The sequence below is a fragment of the Herpailurus yagouaroundi genome, unplaced genomic scaffold, assembly GCF_014898765.1.
Source record: "Herpailurus yagouaroundi ecotype Mexico unplaced genomic scaffold, PumYag 203, whole genome shotgun sequence".
Classification (NCBI taxonomy): Eukaryota; Metazoa; Chordata; class Mammalia; order Carnivora; family Felidae; genus Herpailurus; species Herpailurus yagouaroundi.
The window spans coordinates 29,213,504-29,232,924 of NW_024412434.1; the positions used below are offsets into that span (position 1 = coordinate 29,213,504).

Below are 19,421 nucleotides of genomic sequence, written 5' to 3' on the forward strand. Positions count from 1 at the left end.
TCAAGTCCTCCGCCCATTTTTAATTGGATTGTGTGTGTGTGTGTGTGTGTGTGTGTGTGTGTGTGTGTTGAGTTGTATAGGTTATGTATACATTTTGGATATTAACCCCTTATTAGTTATGTCGCTTGCAAATAGCTTCTCCAATTTAGTAAGTTGCCTTTTCGTTTTGTTGATGGTTTCCTTTGCTGTGCAAAAGGGCATATGTGATCCTTAAGCATGGCCCAGCAGCTAAGTAAACTACCCTTGTTCTTTGCTAACGGAAGTTTGGTTCCGCCAGCCATGACTCTCTCAGGCTTTAAGATGGGAGCCAAAATGTCTAGAATTCCTCCTGCTTAATGAGAAATGAGTGCCTTTAGGACTACGGCAATAACTGAACTGCACTCTCTTCTCTGCAGGTACCTATTCATACAGTTCCGGAACTGTGACTGGTAAGTGTTTTGTTTTTTTGGTCCTAGCAGTGCTTCTGCCCTGAGGACCTCAGTCTCAGGGTGCCGAACAGTCCTGGCTTATGCCTGCTGCCCCAGCATGGCCACTCGCAGCCCCTTTCACTCTCAAAAGTGACTCAGTGTAGATAATAAGTCATAGATAGGATCACCCTCTTATGGGATTCTACCATGACTGTTTATCTCAATACTGGTAGCTTCTCTCTGTCAGGCTACACACGTGGGAACTAGAGAGCTGACACATCACAAAAGGGCCTCCTCATTCAGCTACTCAGTTCCACTAAGCCGGGCTAGACTCATCCCAGACTTAGCAGAGAACCACAAGCGTGTGTGCGGCTATCAGTAACATGATGGTATTCATCTGTCAGCTGCATTAATCTCTCACAGGGTGTTAGCCCCATGCACTTTACAGCAAGACTGGCCACACTTCTTGGGATAAAAGGCTGCTGTCTACACAAGATGCACACAACACTCAACGTAGGAGAGGAAGAGACTGTCCCGGTGAGTGTTAAGGAGGAGAGTGGAAAAGTGTTTGCAAGGAAAAGAGGAAAGAAAAAGAGGAAGGGAGGGGAGGAGAGAGAAGAAGAGAAAGAAGGCAGAAATGCAAGTAGTAAGAGAGACTAAGACTTTTGTCTGTACAAGTTTTCAATAAGCCAAAAAAAAAAAAAACACTGTAATTTATGCAGAGAAAACACAACTTATTTCTATTTTCTATTCACGAGTTATCCTCTTAGAGAACGACTCATATTTTTGTGATTATATTTTATCTGCATCAAGTGTCATCTAGGAAAAAAAAAAAACAAGCAGCTTCAGCCATTTCAACAGCTTATATGCAAAGGCAAGAGATCGAAACTAAAATATGTTTATCACGTAAGAGGTGACCAGTAAGTCAAGTAGCCAGCCTAATTTTTCTCCTTATGTAATATACTACGTTCACTTTTCCACAGAGTTTTTTTTATTCATTTTTTTTGAATTGGTAATATTTGCCGGGGTTTAAAAATTACAAATTACAAAAACATATACAGCAAAAAGCCCCATCTTAAACTGAAAATTCCCTTGTAGGAAGAAAGTTACTCCTGTTACCAGCTTTCTGGGCATCCTTTCAGAGAGGATCGATACACGATGCTAGCTAGCTAGGTATTTTAGTTTCACTGTGTTGCACCTGTGTTCATTTTCAACTAATGGTACCTCGTGGAAATCCTTCCATATCAACACATAGAAACCACCTCATTCTTTAAAACAGCTACCAAATATTCCACTACCTGGATTGGCTACAATTTGTGTAGCCAACCCCCTATGGGCATGTGACTGTTGACAGTCTCGGCTACATTACAAACAGTGATTAATTGGAAAGCCTTCTATCTATCACTTGGCTATGTGCAAAGAAATCTGTAGGATAAAACCCTACACATAAAATTTGGGGGCCATATTTTCTATGTCGATTTTCAAACAACTACTTTACTACGGGATATCATCTTATGATGTATTTCTCCAGTTCGTGACTTTCACTGGACTAAAACATCAGAAACTCTCTCCCAAACTCTGAAGTGTCGTGTGATACACATTAACTCAACACTTACAATAGTCTGATAGCTCCGTGCAAGAAACTTTGGAAATACAGAGAATTACAAAAAACAAACAAAAACTTTAAATCTTTCCTGTTATATGAATAAGATTTCCTTCTTCGAGGGCGCTTCAATATAAACATGTTAGCACCTAACTTAACAAGACAGATCAAATAATTGTCAGCAAAGAAATAAAAACGAGTTATACTTCACTAGGCGTTAAGTTTTATCTCCTAAGAAGGTGGAAGCTAAAATGGAAATCATGCTAGTTTTCTAAAGACACTTAGTGATGGTGACTTCCGACTATGTCATATATATCCCAGTACTGTGGACCAAGAGTATACCCGTCAGGTTCAAGTGGCAGAGGCATTCACTGGCTCCCTGAGCATCAGTAAATGTTGCTATTTCTGCACGAAGAAGCAAGCAGTTGAGAGTGTTTGTAGGGTATATAAACGCTTTACCGTAGTAGTCGCTCAGCAAATGTGAATATTTTAATCAGCCCATTGAGAACCACTGATATCACCATTTTTAAACTAAGCTATATAAATGATTATCACAGCTTTTAAAAGTTGCTTTTTTTTTTTTTAGTTCAACAGAAAATGGTAAATGGTAGATGCCTAATAAACAGCAAATGAATAAGTGAAGTTGAGGACTTGGACATTTATTAATAAATGTTTAGGAAGTGTGATTCATCATTTCATTGTCTTAAATATCTACAGGCTCACTTGGCAGCCTTTTTAATCAATAATTTCATTCATTCATTCTAACTATCTGGTCTCCAATCCTTGGCTAGGCTATTCTTGAGGACTCCCAATTGTAAAATAAAAAGGTAGAATGTCGCCTAGGACAAGTGTTCACCCTGCCACGTCCCTTTAATATGCTGGGAGGGAAGAGTTAGATTTTCAAACTGTCATACCTCTCATCTTTCATATCAGAAATAAATTTGCTGCAGTTGATATGCTCAGCCTTTAATACGAGCTAGCTCTATATCATTCGTCTGTTTATTCAATATAAATCGAGTTCTACTCGGTGCCACATTGGTCCTAAGTTGCAATAAAATGCAGATTTCTCATTGAGAAGCAAACAGCAGGTCAGAAGTACTTCAATTTATGGACCCTTAAGGGTTTAATTCAATCAATTACGTGTTTATTAAGTGCCTACTCTGAACCCAACACTTGTTATGTGCTTAGCACAGTAAGAGACAGCAGAGAAACACTGCCCAGGAATAATGAATTGATATTCTTACTTCAAAACTGCCTTCCTCGGACACAGGCACACCAGCACTCTGGTCATGGCCACATGGCAAATAGCACTCCTTGGCTGACCTAGTTTTCAGGGACTGCTAAGGAATGGTGAGTCCCCATATTCTCAGGGGACATTTTCATCATCCACACTGGACAGTGGCCACTGGCTGCCAAGGCCACCTCTTATGTCAGACCCGCATGCGCTGTAGGATGAAGGCAGGGCAGGGAGTTACTGGCCTTTCTCGGCCTCCCAAGCAATAATCCACTCTTTCTCCTCCCTCCCCCAACTCAAATCCTCCTCTGTTGTCCTCTGGCTCACCAGACCTCTCTGTCTTCCTTTTTCTCCAGCCCATGCACCCCGCGAGGAAACACCAAAGGGTGGGGAACTTGCCAGTTGATACGTTTACCTATCATTTTAGTGATTTTGGTATCGGTTTCTTTACTCAGTTTGCCTGGATATAATTGAGGAAGAGGCCAAGAATCTGAGTTTGTCACTGAATTCAAACTGCTCTGTCGTATCGTCGGCTCAAGAGCCCTCCCCTCCCTGGACTTGGAGTCTGCAGATTCTGTTCTCATTCAGAAGAAACAGGAAGACACATTATGAAAGTAGAACCATAGTTAACATCAGCTGGCCTTTTCCAATAAATCCCTCCGTGGACAGTAAATGCATAACAAGCCTATTAGTCAGTGTGAAGAAATAGTTTACCCTAGGGTACACCATCTCTGCCTAGAAATTTATTTCTGGTTTTTAGTCATAATGATGATTAATGTTAAGTCTGAAAACTCAAAACATCTCTCACTGATTTGCCATGTTTCCCGTTATTTCCTCTGGGACTTTTCTATTTTATTTTTATTTACTTAGGCACAGGTAGTTTTGCTTTTACAACATTACTGTCTTCTGATGACAGTATCGTGTCAACAACGTCAGGAAAAGAGGAAATTTGTTTTAAAAAAGAAAGTAAAGATTACCTACAATTCCACCATGACTTAATACTTTGGGATCTATCCTTCAAGGCTGTCCTGTGCATATGGACATACATCTGGCCTACTGGAGATTCTTTTTTGGTTCATTTTTATCTCAACCAGCTTTTTTCACTTAAGATATTGTGGACATCTTTCCATGTTAATAAATACAGATTTATTTCATAATTAAAAAACATTTTTTTAATGTTTTTATTTATTTTTGAGACAGAGAGAGAGACAGAGCGTGAGCAGGGGAGGGGCAGAGAGAGAGGGAGACACAGAATCCGAAGCAGGCTCCAGGCTCTGAGCTGTTAGCACAGAGCCCAACATGGGGCTTGAACCCATGGACGGTGAGATCATGACCTGAGATGAAGTTGGACGCTTAACCAACTGAGCCACCCAGGTGCCCCTCATTTCATAATTTTTAAAAGCTGAATGATATTCCATTGGATGGATATATTTTATTTACTAGTTTATTTAATTTTTCTATTAATAAGAGATTGAGATTAATATAAAAATTGTGGGTTTTTAATGTTTATTTATTTTTGAGAGAGAGAGAGAGAGAGAGAGCAGGGGGAGAGTCAGAGAGAGAGGGAGACTCAGTGAGATCATGACGTGAGCAAAGTCGGTCGCTTAACTGACTGAGCCACCCACGTGCCCCTAAAAATTGTTTTAAACACTACTACAGGGGTGCCTGGGGTTCAGTCAATTAAGCGTCTGACTTTGGCTCAGGTCGTGATCTCACGGTTCGTGGGTTCGAGCCCCGCGTGGGACTCTGTGCTGACAGCTCAGAGCCTGGAGCCTGCTTCGGATTCTGTGTCTCCCTCTCTCTCTGCCCCTCCCCTGCTCATGCTCTGTCTCTGTCTCAAAAATAAATAAAACATTAAAAAAAAAAAAAAAGGTTCACTGTGTCCTCTGGCTAAGCCCTCTTGCTACCAGGAGATCCCACTGTCCCTGTCTTGTCTAATAAATCTCAAATGGCCGAGAGCCACTGGCCTCCCACCACTCGAGACCCTGCCTTCCAACTTGCCCAAGACGGGATCTTTCCCTTCTCCTCAGCCATTATCTTATTCTCCTCTTACCTGTAACACCTCTCTTAGAACACCACCTCATTCTCCTTACCATCTTCCTCACCATAGTTGCCAATAAAAAAACCAAAAAACAAAAAACAATACAGGCAAATAAAAAAACAACACAGGCGAAATTGGAAGATATGCTACATCGCATGCTGTGGTTTCTAAATCAGGATTCTGTGAAGCTGACGAAAAAGGAGAGGATGTCTCAGGGACAACGGAGGAGGACCCTCGCCCTGTCCGCTCTCTGACTGTGGCTTTCATAGCAGATATGGCTTCTTGTCCACACACTCCCACCCCAGCCCTTGAACTCTGAGGCTTTTGCCTTCCCTTCTCATCCTGTCCCCGTGTCTCTCTCGTTGGGAAGGATGGGATTAGGAGCAGGGGATGGGGACAACATGAACGGGTACGGTTTACACTGGTGGCGTCGGTGGGGAAAGCATGCACTTCTGGCCCACAAGTAGAGTGCATTGGGCCACAGAGAACTCGAGAAATGTTAACAACGGTCGGTCGGCTGGGAAGGCATTCGGACCTCTCTGCAGGAAGGCGAGCCATACACTGTCCAGTTCTTAGACGTAAACCTGCTCCCGGGACTTCTGCCATGACGGCTCACCTCTGCTCTCTTACAGCGGCCATCGTCATGCCTGTCGCCGTGCTCTGTGCAGTATGTGTGGGACTTCTGGTGTGTTACAAAAGATCCAGGTGAGTAGAGCAAGAGAATCACGCTGGACGAGACTCTGCTCTTCCTCCGAGAAAAGAGCAGCACCGTTAAAGACTCCAGGCCTGGGGGCGCCTGGGTGGCGCAGTCGGTTAGGCGTCCGGCTTCAGCTCAGGTCGCGATCTCGCGGTCCGTGGGCTCGAGCCCCGCGTCGGGCTCTGGGCTGATGGCTCGGAGCCTGGAGCCTGTTTCCGATTCTGTGTCTCCCTCTCTCTCTGCCCCTCCCCCGTTCATGCTCTGTCTCTCTCTGTCCCCAAAATAAATAAAGGTTGAAAAAAAATTTTTTTAAAAAAGACTCCGGGCCTGCCCTCGCAAAGGAAGGACTCCTTTCCCGGCTACTGAGGCAGGCTCTTGTACGCACCCCCTTCTGTACTGGCCCAAAGGGGAGCCAGCCCCGGGACACCCCTCACTTTTTCCAAGACAGTCCGCAGGCCCCCAGTCAGAAACAGAAAAGTTTTCTTTCCTTTTTGGAAGGAAAGCGTGCCAAATAACTTAAGTTGATGGGGATGCAGCTCTTATGCTACGTTCACAAGTATATTTTCTTGCAATATATACATTTCATGGGTAGAGTACATCTTCTGCCACTTGCTGAAATTTGAGTTTTTATATATTTTTTAAATGTTTATTCATTTTTGAGAGAGAGAGAGACAGACAGAGCATGACTGGGGGAGGGGCAGAGAGAGGGAGACACAGAATCCGAAGCAGGCTCCAGGCTCTGAGCTGTCAGCATAGAGCCCGACACGGGGCTCCAGCCCATGAACCATGAGATCACGACCTGAGCCCAAGTCGGATGCTCACCCAACTGAGTCACCCAGGTGCCCCAGAGTTTTCATTATTTTTCTACTCTTTAGGTACTTGTATCATTTTCATTAAAGCCTCAAATGGCATATTAGTCTTAATTTTATACTCCTATTAATTAATAACCAGTGTTCCAGCATTCCATATTGCTATGGCTGTTCTGGATCCTTCCTCAGCATTACACAATGAACAATGGAAATCAAGTTTGCTGAAACTATTTAGTCACTAGTCATAAAATATTCTTTGCTAAATTTATCAGTATAAAGATTATATCATCCTTTGAGCCTGACTCTGGCAACATGAATATTCCATGAAATACTGCTATAAAGCCACAACGAAAAAGTCACCTAAATATTCACATCAATCTTCAAAAGCTGGTAATACCACCTCAACCAAAAGAGGTGCCAGAAACCTCACAGATCGTTTAGAAATTAACACACTAAGTTTGATGTGTTACTCAAAAATCTGTCAAAACAATCCCAAAAATGCTCAAATGCTGGCAAAATCAAAAATGACTTTTAAAGGATTTTCAAAATATCACTGTAACTAAATTTCCACATGAGCTGTTGTATTTGGAGTTACATTCTTAAGAGATTATAATGAGTAACTATATTGACTTAAAAAAGTATACATAGTCTTTTTTAAGAACACATTAAAAAGAGAATCTTAAAAGACTTTGTATATTTGGTATATATGGCTAATAAGTATGCTTATAAGATGAAAATATCAATATTCACTGACTATAAGGAAATATTCATAAATGTATCTTTAAGAAGAATTGATAAACCTGAAAAGCATAATAACTACTTGGTCATTTGGTGAATCAATTCTTTGCCATAAAGTTCTTTTTTTGCAAGTAGGTTATTAGGTAGATTTGTCACTCAACAAATTGGCTTTTAGCAAATTATTTTCAGTACATTGGCCTAGAGTCCTGATCCATAGTCTAGCTCTCACTCCAAGGAGCTCAAAGTGCTTATGTACTGTATTATTTTTTTATTGAAGTATGGTTGACATGCAATATCCAATTCGTTTCAGGTGTACATCATAGTGATTCAGTATTTTTATGATTTATGATATGATCTCCATGCTAAGTCTGCTTACTACCCGACATGGTACAAAGTTATTACAAATATCATTGACTACATTCCCCATGCTGTACATGACATCCCCATGATTTAATTTATAACTGAAGTCTGTACCTCTTAATCCCCTCCACCTATTTCACCTGCTGGCCACTAGCCCCTCACCTTTAGCAACCACCAGTTTGTTCTCTATACCCACACGTATGTTTTGTTTGTCCATGTTTGTTTTCTAGGTTCCACATATAAGTGAAATCATATGGTATCTTTCTCTGTCTGACTTATTTCACGTAGCATAATGCCCTCTAGGTCCATCTGTGTTGTTGCAAATGGCAGGATGTCATTCTTTTTTATGGCTGAGTAATATTCCATTGTATCTACATAGCATTTCTTTACCCATTCATCAGTCAACGGACACTTAGGTTGCTTCCGTATCTTGGCTATTGTAAACAGTAACTGCAGTGAGCTTAGGGTGGATATAGCTCTTCAAATTCACGTTTTGGCCTTGTTTGGATTCAAAGTGTTTACTTTGAAATGCCCTAGACTTGCCTATCCTCAAGAGGTACATGATATAATCCATGGAAGAAAACTGCTGACCCAGAAACTCAGGGCCTAAAGAAAACAGTGACAGGGAAACATGTGGAATTAAGACTCTGCCTCCCCTACTCTTGGTGACTCAGGAACTGATTAATATATTTGTTTCTTTAACACGTACAAAGTGCCAAGAACTGTTTTAAAAGCTTTATAAATATCGCATCATTTTCATCAAGACGATCTTGTCTGGCTTCCCCAGGCTCCCAGGACTCTTTCCTTTTTGTTCCTGCCATTTGACTACTGCTATTTAGCAGAGGGAAAAGAGGGGGTGAGTGGCTCCAACAGCATGGTGAATATTTAGCGGATGAGGGCATTAAAATACCAAACTAAGGTTTAAATTCCATCTGTGGATGGAAGCGATCTAGGCCTTCTCCATCTGAGTGTTCAATAGGAACCATCTGTTGACTCGTTTGCGGACAACCCTCTCCTCTTTTCAAAACCTGTGAATTACCTGCTTTACAGGCAAACTTCGCAGATACACACTGTTGCAATGGAGAACATGGAAGAGATACCAATGACTGGGGGAACCAACGGCAGAGACGAGGATGCAGAAAACCAAGCACACAACCTAGGAAACTCCAGGGGGAAGCTGAGGGCAGCCAAGGCTGAAGCAAGGATGCCAACTCTTCCCTAGCTGAAGAGGTCCAAGGAAAGACTCAGGTGTTGGGTGCCAGCAAAGAGCCCGTCAGGATGATAAAACAAACATGTTGGTGTCATTTTATTGACCATGGCCAGCCGAGACACCTCCTGTATTTCTAGCCTCTCCAGTCTCAGGATGCCCTGTCTCAGGAGTAGGGCTGACTTCCTAAAGTCCTGGCACTTGAAGCTTTCCTGGGAGTGGCTGGACACCTCGGCCTTCCTTTTACTTCATTAAGACATTTATTCAGGAGAGCTCATCAGCTTGACTATTCCATCCCACATCCCGACTTGCAGTTCACAAAGAAGAGAAATAAATACACCTGTGGCTGGAAGAGAATTATGCGGCTCCTCCTGCCTTATGAGACGGCTGCGAGGATGATGACATCATCGTAGCTCCTACACCGTCTCTCCAGTTAGGTGCTCTGCATGCACTGAAAAGGAGCAAAGAGGTACTGTGCCCAGTGAGTCCTCTTGATTTAAGGATTCAGAAAGAAGGAAACTGAACTCAGTGACATTTCCCATATATACCTTTTTCTATTTATACTCCTTGTCAATTATAGCTACATATTTTATAACTGTTATTTTGAAATTGTACCTTGTATAAACAAAATGTCTATTTTCAATACAAAAAAAAAAAAATAGTGCACTGAAAGAATCACTGAGGAGAAACCTACCACAAAGAAAGAAAAGGAGAAAGCAGGGGAATACAGAGCCCCAAATGGTGGAGCTCGGCCTCTCTTTCTAAAAGTAGAAAAAAAAAATCTTGCCTAAATCTGGATCTGATCTCAGTTCTGGAAAATCTCTAATAAGATCTCCATGTGAGAAGCAACAGGTTATGGCCCAGGTGTGCCTGGCGCACACAGTCTCTTTCCCTGTGTTGTTCTCTTTCTTTCCTTTAGAACATGTATTTATAAAAATCACAGGCCTAATCTCACCTCCTCCTTTTATCGATGAGAAAATTGAGGCCGATAGCAGTTGACTTGCCCAAGGTCACATGGCTCCACTGATGCCAGCTTGGATGAAATTTAGGAAGGGCAGTGGGGTAGGAGAGGAGCAGTCCCCACTATAAACGGGCCATGAGCCGCCTCACGCATAGCCAGGGGCAGCCAGGGAGCCACCGCCAGCATCCGGGCAGTGGGGCACAGGCTACGGCAGCAAGCATCCCCGTGCCTCCAGAAGCTCTCAAAGTATCCATTCCTTACCAACTTCCCGTCATCGCTTTAGATGGTTTCATCAAAAGGGAAGGGAGGGTAGGAATTTCAAATGGCCAGAGCTGGGATTTTAAAGCCACACCCTTTTTCACTCTCTGCGATTCTCTTTTCGAACGAGAGGAAACTCACTGCCACGCACGAGCTGAGCCATGTTCATTGCCGTCGGGCTCCATACTTGATTATCCTGAACCTGACCGTTGCGACTTTTTGCTTCTCTCTTCAGCCCTGTGTTTCTAGAGTTCACCATTAACTGGATCCATTTTGTTCTTTATAAGAAGTTTTAAGAGTTTGGCCCTTGTCTTAAAAACCAATCTGACAGAAGACACAACTTACACACACACAAGCTGGCAGATGTTCAGCAGAGCCAGAATTCTGAAAGGTGTCTGTGGCTGTACGAGGGGTGAGTCACATGGCCACTTCAGGGGTCTGCGGTTCCACTTCACTGTCATCTTTGGAAAATAATACGATGACCTCTGGGGGCCCATTTCTAAGCTGTAGAATCACCTGGTTCAGGTCCATCACAGAATAAGTCTGTGATCCATGAGGCACCAACCAAGTTCAAGCTGGGGAAATTGCACGACAAAAAAATAGATCTAGAAAAGTAGATCTAGACCCAGAAGCAAGCAGCGTCGGGTGGAGCTGAGGTCTGGAGGTCTGGAAGGGTGGAGGCCAGGAGGGTGAGGGTGAATAAATAAGTGGTTTTTTTTGTTTGTTTGTTTTTTAAGTGAAGAGGTAAAATGAATTCTCCTACTGGGTGGTGCAGTTCTCCTAGGGACATGTTTAAGTAACTTGTATGATGCCAAAACATACCACGGCCCGAGAATTTACCCCCTGAGCAGCGATGGACATCTTGAAATTAGGAACTGTTTTCATCTTTGAATTTTCAGGGACTGATGCAGTGCCCTGCAGGTGATTACCAAATGCTGGAAAAATAAATTAAAATGCTCTTAACTGAAGTATGGCAATATTCTCTGACACAGGGTAGCCTGTTCTCAGGCAGAGCTATAAAGGAGGCGATGTTGGTGACACTCAGCCTCTTGTCTTTCTGCATCCAGTCTCCCCATCCTTCCCTGTCAGTGCCAACCACTTGCCTCAGAGTTCTATCCCCATTTTACACATAAACAGAACTTGACCGATACCCCGAGGGTTCGGTTGGGAGTACACATGGGACCTGGAGGTGAGCAGGAGTGCCCAGAGAGTAGCGACAACCTACGGAAGGGCAGGTGTAAGTAAGCAGTAAGCAGTACCCGGTCAGGGTCTGAGGCGCACCTCTTCCCTTGCATCAGGCGCCCTTCCTAATCCCTCCCACCTCCCCTCTACCAGTAGGCTGCACACCAGAGTTCTCCAGAATCACTCCTATGCTACCTGAAAGCCTCAGATCCCTTCCACCTGGGAAGGTCCTGCCAACTGACCTGGTATCATGCTACTTCCTCCACTCATCTGTTGCTGCAAAACAAATCACGGAAGCTTTCAGCTACCACTGTTATCTCTGGGGGCCAACTGGGCTCAGCCGGTGCTTATGTGGCATCAACTAGATGCACTCACTGGGCTGCATTCAGCGTGGCTGGGCTGGGCTGGGCTGGGCTGGGCTGGGCTGCAAGGTCTAAGAAGGTTTTGCTGGCTCACCAGGTGCACCAGCACTCTTCCGGGCTGGCTGGGGCTTCCTCACAGCATGGTGGCCATTGGGTGATCAGACTGTTACATGGTAACTGAAAGAAGCAACTGCCAGACCCCTTAAAGGCTAGGGACTGCCACAGGTCACTTCTGTTGCATTTTATTGGCCAAAGCAAGTCACCAGGCAGCCAGGTTCAAGGGGCAGGGTGGGGGTGGGGGTTCAACAACAAAAGGAATCAATGGAAGCCATCTTTGGAGACTATCTACCACAGTACCTTCCAGAGCCATCAAAGAAATGCAATTTGTCTTTCGATCCTTGGCACTCAGTAAATGCCAATAAATGTCAGATGCATGAATTAACAAATGAATCCAGGGATACCCACAAGGTACTAAGAAGAGTCAATCTTTTTATTATTATTTTTTTTTTTTAGTGGAAAAAGTATATAGGACTCAAAAGGATTTGAAAGTTCTACAACCGGTAAGCCTTTAGCCCAGACAACATCTGTAAATCTGAGTCATTCACATTGTTTTCTCCTCTCTCATTTCCTGTCTTCCACAATATTTGCCATGAAGAAAATTGATTGCCCGTCATCTTTGTTACTTTGTCTTGCTTTTTCGTGATCAATAAATAAGATTTTTACTCTCTTCTTTTTAAACCTTCTTCTAGACATTAGGAAGTAAGAGGACAGGGACCAAAAGAGCACATGTAAGGATCTCTCCATGTTTCTAACTGCCCAATCCATTTTCTTCACCAAGGAATGACCTTTACTATTAGCTGAGACTGCCACGTCTTAGCCTCAGAATATCAAGAATGTTAGGAGAATCTTGAGTTTACTTGTTTTCCCACAAGCCTGTGGGAATTTATTTTCCCAGAATTTATGAACGTATGACACTACATATACGTGGAAGTCTGGTTCATGCTTTTCTCCCCTTGGGGCCTATCTGTAAATCTACCCATTCTTTTGTTGTTTTTAGCTACCTGGGATATAACACTCCTTCTTCTACAATTTTGGGGGCCCACCATTGTGCTTACTGTGTGGGAGGGCCTTACTGCCCACCAACCTAGAGGCGGATATCCCCTCTCCTGTTCCCACAGGGGTGTGCAGCTCCAACCCAGGCCCACCAGACACCCTCACCTAGTTAGCACTCAGAAACTTGAATACAGAATGAATGAGCACAACAGAACTTAAAAAGCAGCACCTGGGGCGCCTGGGTGGCGCAGTCGGTTAAGCGTCCGACTTCAGCCAGGTCACGATCTCGCGGTCCGCGGGTTCGAGCCCCCGCGTCGGGCTCTGGGCTGATGGCTCAGAGCCTGGAGCCTGTTTCCGATTCTGTGTCTCCCTCTCTCTCTGCCCCTCCCCCCTTCATGCTCTGTCTCTCTCTGTCCCAAAAATAAATAAACGTTGAAAAAAAAAAATTAAAAAGCAGCACCTTGGCGATGCTTCAACCCCATTGGATGGTTGTCATCCTGTTTCTTGGCTCAGCAGATTTTGGCTTTAGTCTCCATCCATTTTTGCAACCGAATCCTCCAACTCCCCATGGTTCTATGGCCCCCGACGTTCGTTTTCTTTTTCCCATGGGACAGATTCCATTGTCATTACTTGTCACTGAAAAGTTCCTAACCGATAGGGAATTCGGTGCCAGGATAGCATATTGCAAATTACAGAGGAGTAGGGAAATGAGGGTATCTGCCTTCAGGAGGGTAGAAAGTAGTGGAAATCCTGCTGATATTCTGAGGTGGGAACCTAGCAGCCCACAGCACGCCGAGAATGAGTTCCCCGGAAGTTACCTGACATGGCACGCCCACAGAAGGCCCAGCTCTTGGAGACCACATGTACATTTGGGTAGTTCATGAAGGCCTGGAGAAGGTAGAAATCAAGCTGCTGCCATCCCAAAACACTATGGGTAAGGAAACCCAAGGCCGCCGATGGGTGGCCACTATCAGTGGCAGTGAATGACTTAGAAAAGAGAGTAACAAGCTCAAATCCTCAAAGTCTCAATTCAAGCCACAGACTGAAACCTAGAGGCTTCTAGAACCAGGCTGAATGTCATCCTTCAGAGATCAAGGCCAAGAGGGCTGGAGACCCAACTTAAGATTCTGAATCCTCATGCTGTTGAGTAACAGTAGCTGAGTTTACAGCCCTGCCAGGTTTCTCAGCTGAAAGGCAGAGCACTGATTGGGTAACACTGGAATGAAGATATGGGGGAAAATTCAGAGGGTTCCGGTATCCCCACTCCCCACTTACCCCATCTGTCCTCAGAAGCAGCCCCGGTTCTGTCCGGTAATGGTGTTCCTACCTCCTTGGCTGAGGAGTCCTCTTGCAGGAGGATGCTTATTCTCCTAGAGACCCACCCCCAACTCCTGATCTGCAAGAGTGGAGACTCGGCTCCCACATAGGCCTTCCAGAACCCCGCTCCATGCTGCCTCCCTCGCTGCACTTCCCAGTGCTTCCCGGGAACTGTCCCACTGTGTCCTCGTGGGCTGGGCACATTGCTCACAGTCTCAACTCATCTGTCAGTCTTTTGCCATACTCAGTCATTTGTCCAACCTACTGTTCAAGAGGCAGCTCGATTTCTACCTTCTCCAGGAGGCCTTCATGAACTACCCAAATATACAAGATCATCTACCTCTGAGCTCCTATGACGTTATGTGCCCTATAAATGTGGCATTTGCTTAATACTACCTTTGTATAGTAGAAGGAGCACAGGACTTAGAAAACCTGAGGCCAAGCTGTCCTCCTACCGTTTGCTGGCCTCGTCACCTTGGAAGAATCCCTTACACTACACAGACTGACATTCCATCTTTGAAGTGGAGATAACACATGTTTTGTCCTTCTCATGTAGGTGAGGATCAAAAGAGACATTCGAAAGTGCTCTGTAAAGGGCATGTGTCTCTCCCCTCTTTCTCTAGACACTAGAGATGCTGAAATTGAAAACCTGGTACTTATCCTTGACATGCCTACAGCCTGGCCAAAAAGAAAGATCTATCAAAACAAAGCAAAACAGGTGTGCCTGGGTGGCTCAGTCAGTTAAGTGTTGGATTCTTGATTTCAGCTCAGGTCATGATCTCGAGGTTCATGGGTTCGAGCCCCACGTTCTGAGCTGTCAGCTCAGAGCCTGAAGCCTGCTTCAGATTCTGTCTCCCTCTCTCTCTGCCCTTCCCCCGCTAGCGTGTGCATTCCCTCTCCCACCAGCCCCCCTCACAAATAAATAAACATTAAAAAATAACAAAAACCTCACACCACAAGTTCAGTCGCTGTATATGCCACGTGAGTCATGAACGCAGTAATGTTACAGAAGTTCAGGGAAGGAAGAAATTACTAAAAGGGCTGGATGTTTGAGAAGCATTTTAGATGTAATGGGACTTATGATGAAGAATGGACGAGACTTAAATAAACAGAAACAAGCAGGGAGGGTCCTCAACAGGGAATGGTACGTTCAGAAAAGGAAGAGTGAGGCGGCTGGTGGACGGGCTATCTGTGGGGCTGACAGGAGCGAGTCAGGCAGATGGCAGATTCCGAGCGGGGGCTCCAGGAAGATTGCTCAGCAACTACATGTTCAACAAACTGAAACAAACGGAGCCTTTAAGAGCAAAGGGCTCACAGGGCTTGAATGTGATCAGAACACTGGGGTCTTCCCCCACATCACTGGCTCTACCCAACAGCCCCTTTCTGGCAGACACCATCACCGCGAACGCAGATGGTTACCTTTCCAGGGGTGTTTTTTCAATTCTCTGGGCAGAGAGCCAAAAGCATGAAGTACAAAATAAGTGTGTAATCTTCAAAATCCCCTTTGAGGAAAGGTGACCTGGAGGGCACACAGGCTGCTCTAATTCCTAGTGGTCGAGGGCCGCCTGGCTGCAAGTGGCTGCTGATGTCTCAGCATGTTTCGAGAAGCCTTAGTTTCCAGAAACACCTTGGGTGCTACTGGGGGGAGGGGAAGCTTAGAAAACATTCTAGTTAGGGGCGCCTGGGTGGCTCAGTCAGTTAAGCATCCGACTTCAGCCCAGGTCACGATCTCACGGTTCGTGAGTTCGAGCCCCGCGTCAGGCTCCGTGCTGACAGCTTGGAGCCTGGAGCCTGCTTCGGATTCTGTGTCTCCCTCTCTCTCTCTCTGCACCTCCCCAGCTCATGCTCGCACTCTGTCTCTGTCAAAAATAAACAAACTTAAAAAAAATTAAAAGAAAAAAAAGAAAACGTTCTAGTTGCCACCCTGAGTCCCACCTAATTACAGCTGCTATACTCTTTAACTAGGAGTCAAATTTGGAGAATTCCATGGCTGAGAACATCTGAAAGCCTTCTATGCACTTGGCTGTTAAGAAACATAGTTGTTTTTTGTTTTTGTTTGTTTGGTTTTTTTTTTTGAAGAGTGGCTGTTCCAACCGTTCCCATGGTGGTAGCGGAAATACCGTGGGTTTGGATGCGGCACTTGAGTTTGAGCCCAAGCTCTCACCTACATGCCGCCGAGCGCCACAGCCTGGGCCCGCCACTCCAGAATCTGTTCTGCCACTGTTCCTCCCGCTTAGTTGTGGAGACCTCGTGGAATAAGGCACATGAGGTCCTAAGTGTGTCTACCACGTAGGAGGTGTTTTGTAACTGAGATGTGTTTATATACCGTACAGCCAGGTGCTGGGCTGCCTACCCCTCTCCCCCTCTCCTTCCTCCTCAAACACATAGGTCTTTAGTCTTGTCCACACAGCCACGCACATCAGAGGAAGATGACGTCTCAAACTCTAGGAAAGCAACTGCTTATTACATAAAGCCATCTCCCTCCTTAGTGATTGGTTTAGGAACGGGCAGGTGACCCGGTTCTGACCAGTGAGGTGTGAGGTCTGCTAGGGAAGCTTTTGGGAAAGGTTTCCCCACTCCTGAGAGACACAGAAGACATAGGCTTTCTTCTGTCACTGCTGCGTCTGGACACAGTGCCCCAAACTTCTGCAAATAGCAGAGAAGTCAGCTGGGGCAAAGCGGACACGAAGAATGACAGAGGCAAAAGACCCTGGGTAAAATCGTAACATTTTTTGTTCAATGCCTTTTAGAGTCTTTATTTTGGGTTACGGCCCAAAAAGTGATACAAAATCCGGTACTGAATTCGGTAATAGAAAGTGGAGATATTCTAACAGACCCTAACATGGGGAACTGGCTGAGCAGAGGAGGTAGAACAGAGGGTAGGTAGGGAGAAAGGTCCCCACGACTTCAGGCTAGAAAGCTGATGTCCCTGTTAAGTAGCTGTGAAACGACAGATTAAAATGTTACTGTCTTACCACAGGTCCAGATTAGGAAAATGTACCACTGGGGAAATGATCACTTAAAAAGATCCACAACCATTGAATCACATGTTTAAAAAAGGAAAACAAAACCAAGGTGTTGATATCGTGTTGGCTCCTTCTGGGGCCATTGGTAAGGCCCGTGATAGATGAGCTTTGGGCGAGTGTGGGCCAGAAAATGTGGCTTTGCCAAGAGGTCTTTTCTGCCTGGAACTCAAGTCAGACTGACATTCTAGCTGCAGCAAGAAGCCCCTGGAGGGTTTTAAGCAGGGGCTTAAAAGAAGCAGGGACACAATTTAGCCTTCATTTTAAGACGCTGTGTCCTTCCACATGGAGAGTTGAAGAGATGAGCCAGGGCAAAGGCATGGAGCCACTGCTGGATGTGGCCACTGGGCCCGGAGAGACGAGAGCGCTGGCCGAAGAGATGGGATGATGGGGAGAAATGGACTCAAGATCCATTAGGGGTAAGGTCAAAAGGATCTGGGTGATGGTGCCTGTGCTGATGTGGAGAAGGCTGAGGGGAGGACCCGGTTGGCGCAGGGGAAGAAACCCAGAGCTGCATTTTGGATATGTTGGCGACATTGCTAAAGCAGCAAATGGAAGAAGCAAGCAAAGGCATCTAAGGCTGAAACTCCTCTCTCTCCGTCTATTCTACCTTTTTGTCCAAACCACTAGGAACGGAAACCATATAAAATGACTGGTGGTGAGGAGCACGAGGGACGGCCCTGCTGGGCTCTCTTGGAGATTCTGTAACCATGTAGCCCAGGGAGGGAGTCCCTGTCCAAATGCCCTGAACCCCTCACAGCCCAAGGCCTAGGTCTTTCATGAAAGAGACCTCAGAAAGGGGTACGTGTGGGGTCTTCATCTGTCTGGGGACAGTGTCTGGAGCCTGTGCTATCCGCTTCTATGCGTGTCCTCTACACCAGCCTCAAACTAGTTAGTGACAGCTAAATGAACTTCCTCCTTAACCATTTATACGTGCTTCCTTTACATCTCACATCCCAGCCCTCACCCTAACCATCAACCAACGCCCCTCGCCCATACCCTCCATCAGCCCCTCTGCTAGTTCCACTCAGCATGACGCGTGTTCACGTTTCTTACACTTTAAAAACCAACTCCCCTCCCTGAAGCCCCATCATCCCCCATCCACTGTCTTACCTCTTCCCAGCCTCACTTGAGACTCGTCTACATGGACCGTGTCCCATTTTTTCACTGCCGACCCATATTCTAAAGGTCTGCCATAAAGGCAGGATTTAAGCCAACAGGGATATAAGATACTTTACTGGAAAAGCACCCCACCTCTCTATCTCCCCCTCCCAAAAGGAAATGGTTTAAAAATCTTTTAGCTGGGGGCACCTGGGTGACAACAGTCAGTTAAGCATCCGAGTCTTGATTTCAGCTCAGGTCACGATCTCACAATTCATGGGTTCGAACCCCGCGTCGGGCTCTGTGCTGATAGCATGGAGCCTGCTTGGGATTCCCTCGCTCCCTCTCTCTGCTCCTCCCCTGCTCACACTCTCTTTCTCTCAAAAACAAAACAAAAACCTTAAAAAAAATCTTTTAGCTGATTGGTGTGGTACACCTGTCTTTATCTCTAAGCTCTTACTGACTTCTACTTCCATTTTTCAATTTCAGGCACTGTAGCCGACATCTTACTACGGAAGCTGAAGACTGAACACGTTCCTGCCAGTCACACGTCCACACGTTTCCCGGCCTCCATCACACACACTGACATCAGCAAGCCTATGAAAGCACAGCTATGTGCCGCTGAGTGAGTTCACAATCACTGCTTTTTCTCACCACAGCCTGTTGCTTTAATTTATTAAAGAATTCACAATTTCCTTGTTTCTCCTCTCCATTTCCTTTGTTTTCTGGGTGTTTATCACCACCTCCAGCCTGAACACTCTCCCTGCTATGTAAATATCCTCCCAAGATGTTGAGGAAGACTTGGTATGCCCTCCACGTCTTCCACATTCTTGTTTCTTAGAGGAAAGTCCTCCTCCTCCTTGGTTTGCTCTTGACTTCATTGTAACTCAATCCTCCGGCAGCTTCTTGGTCGGTAAAACTTTTGTGTGAAAATGCCTTTATTCTCTGGTTAGGTGTAGAATTCTAAGTCGGAAATCCTTTCCCCCCAGTTTTGAAGGTACAGCTCCACGGTGCTGTTGCTGTGGAATCTGAAGACATTTTGATTTGTAGATGACTTCTTTCCAGGAG

General features: G+C 45.2%; 1 protein-coding gene and 1 long non-coding RNA gene across 2 annotated transcripts in view; both read left to right on the forward strand.

Annotated features, from left to right (window-relative positions):
• IL15RA (interleukin 15 receptor subunit alpha) overlaps positions 1-11,283 on the forward strand; it is a 52,606-nt gene extending 41,323 nt beyond the window's left edge. Inside the window, exons 6-8 of the mRNA XM_040450955.1 lie at positions 396-428; positions 5,918-5,990; positions 8,940-11,283. Coding sequence (XP_040306889.1) covers positions 396-428; positions 5,918-5,990; positions 8,940-9,111 — 278 coding nt within the window. The 3' untranslated portion in view covers positions 9,112-11,283. The remainder of the gene's footprint in view (positions 1-395; positions 429-5,917; positions 5,991-8,939) is intronic.
• A 999-nt stretch (positions 11,284-12,282) lies between these two features.
• Positions 12,283-19,052, forward strand: LOC121014861 (uncharacterized). Its single transcript, XR_005783468.1, has 2 exons — positions 12,283-12,419; positions 18,843-19,052. It is a non-coding gene; the product is annotated as an uncharacterized LOC121014861 (long non-coding RNA).
• Positions 19,053-19,421: the final 369 nt, after the last annotated feature.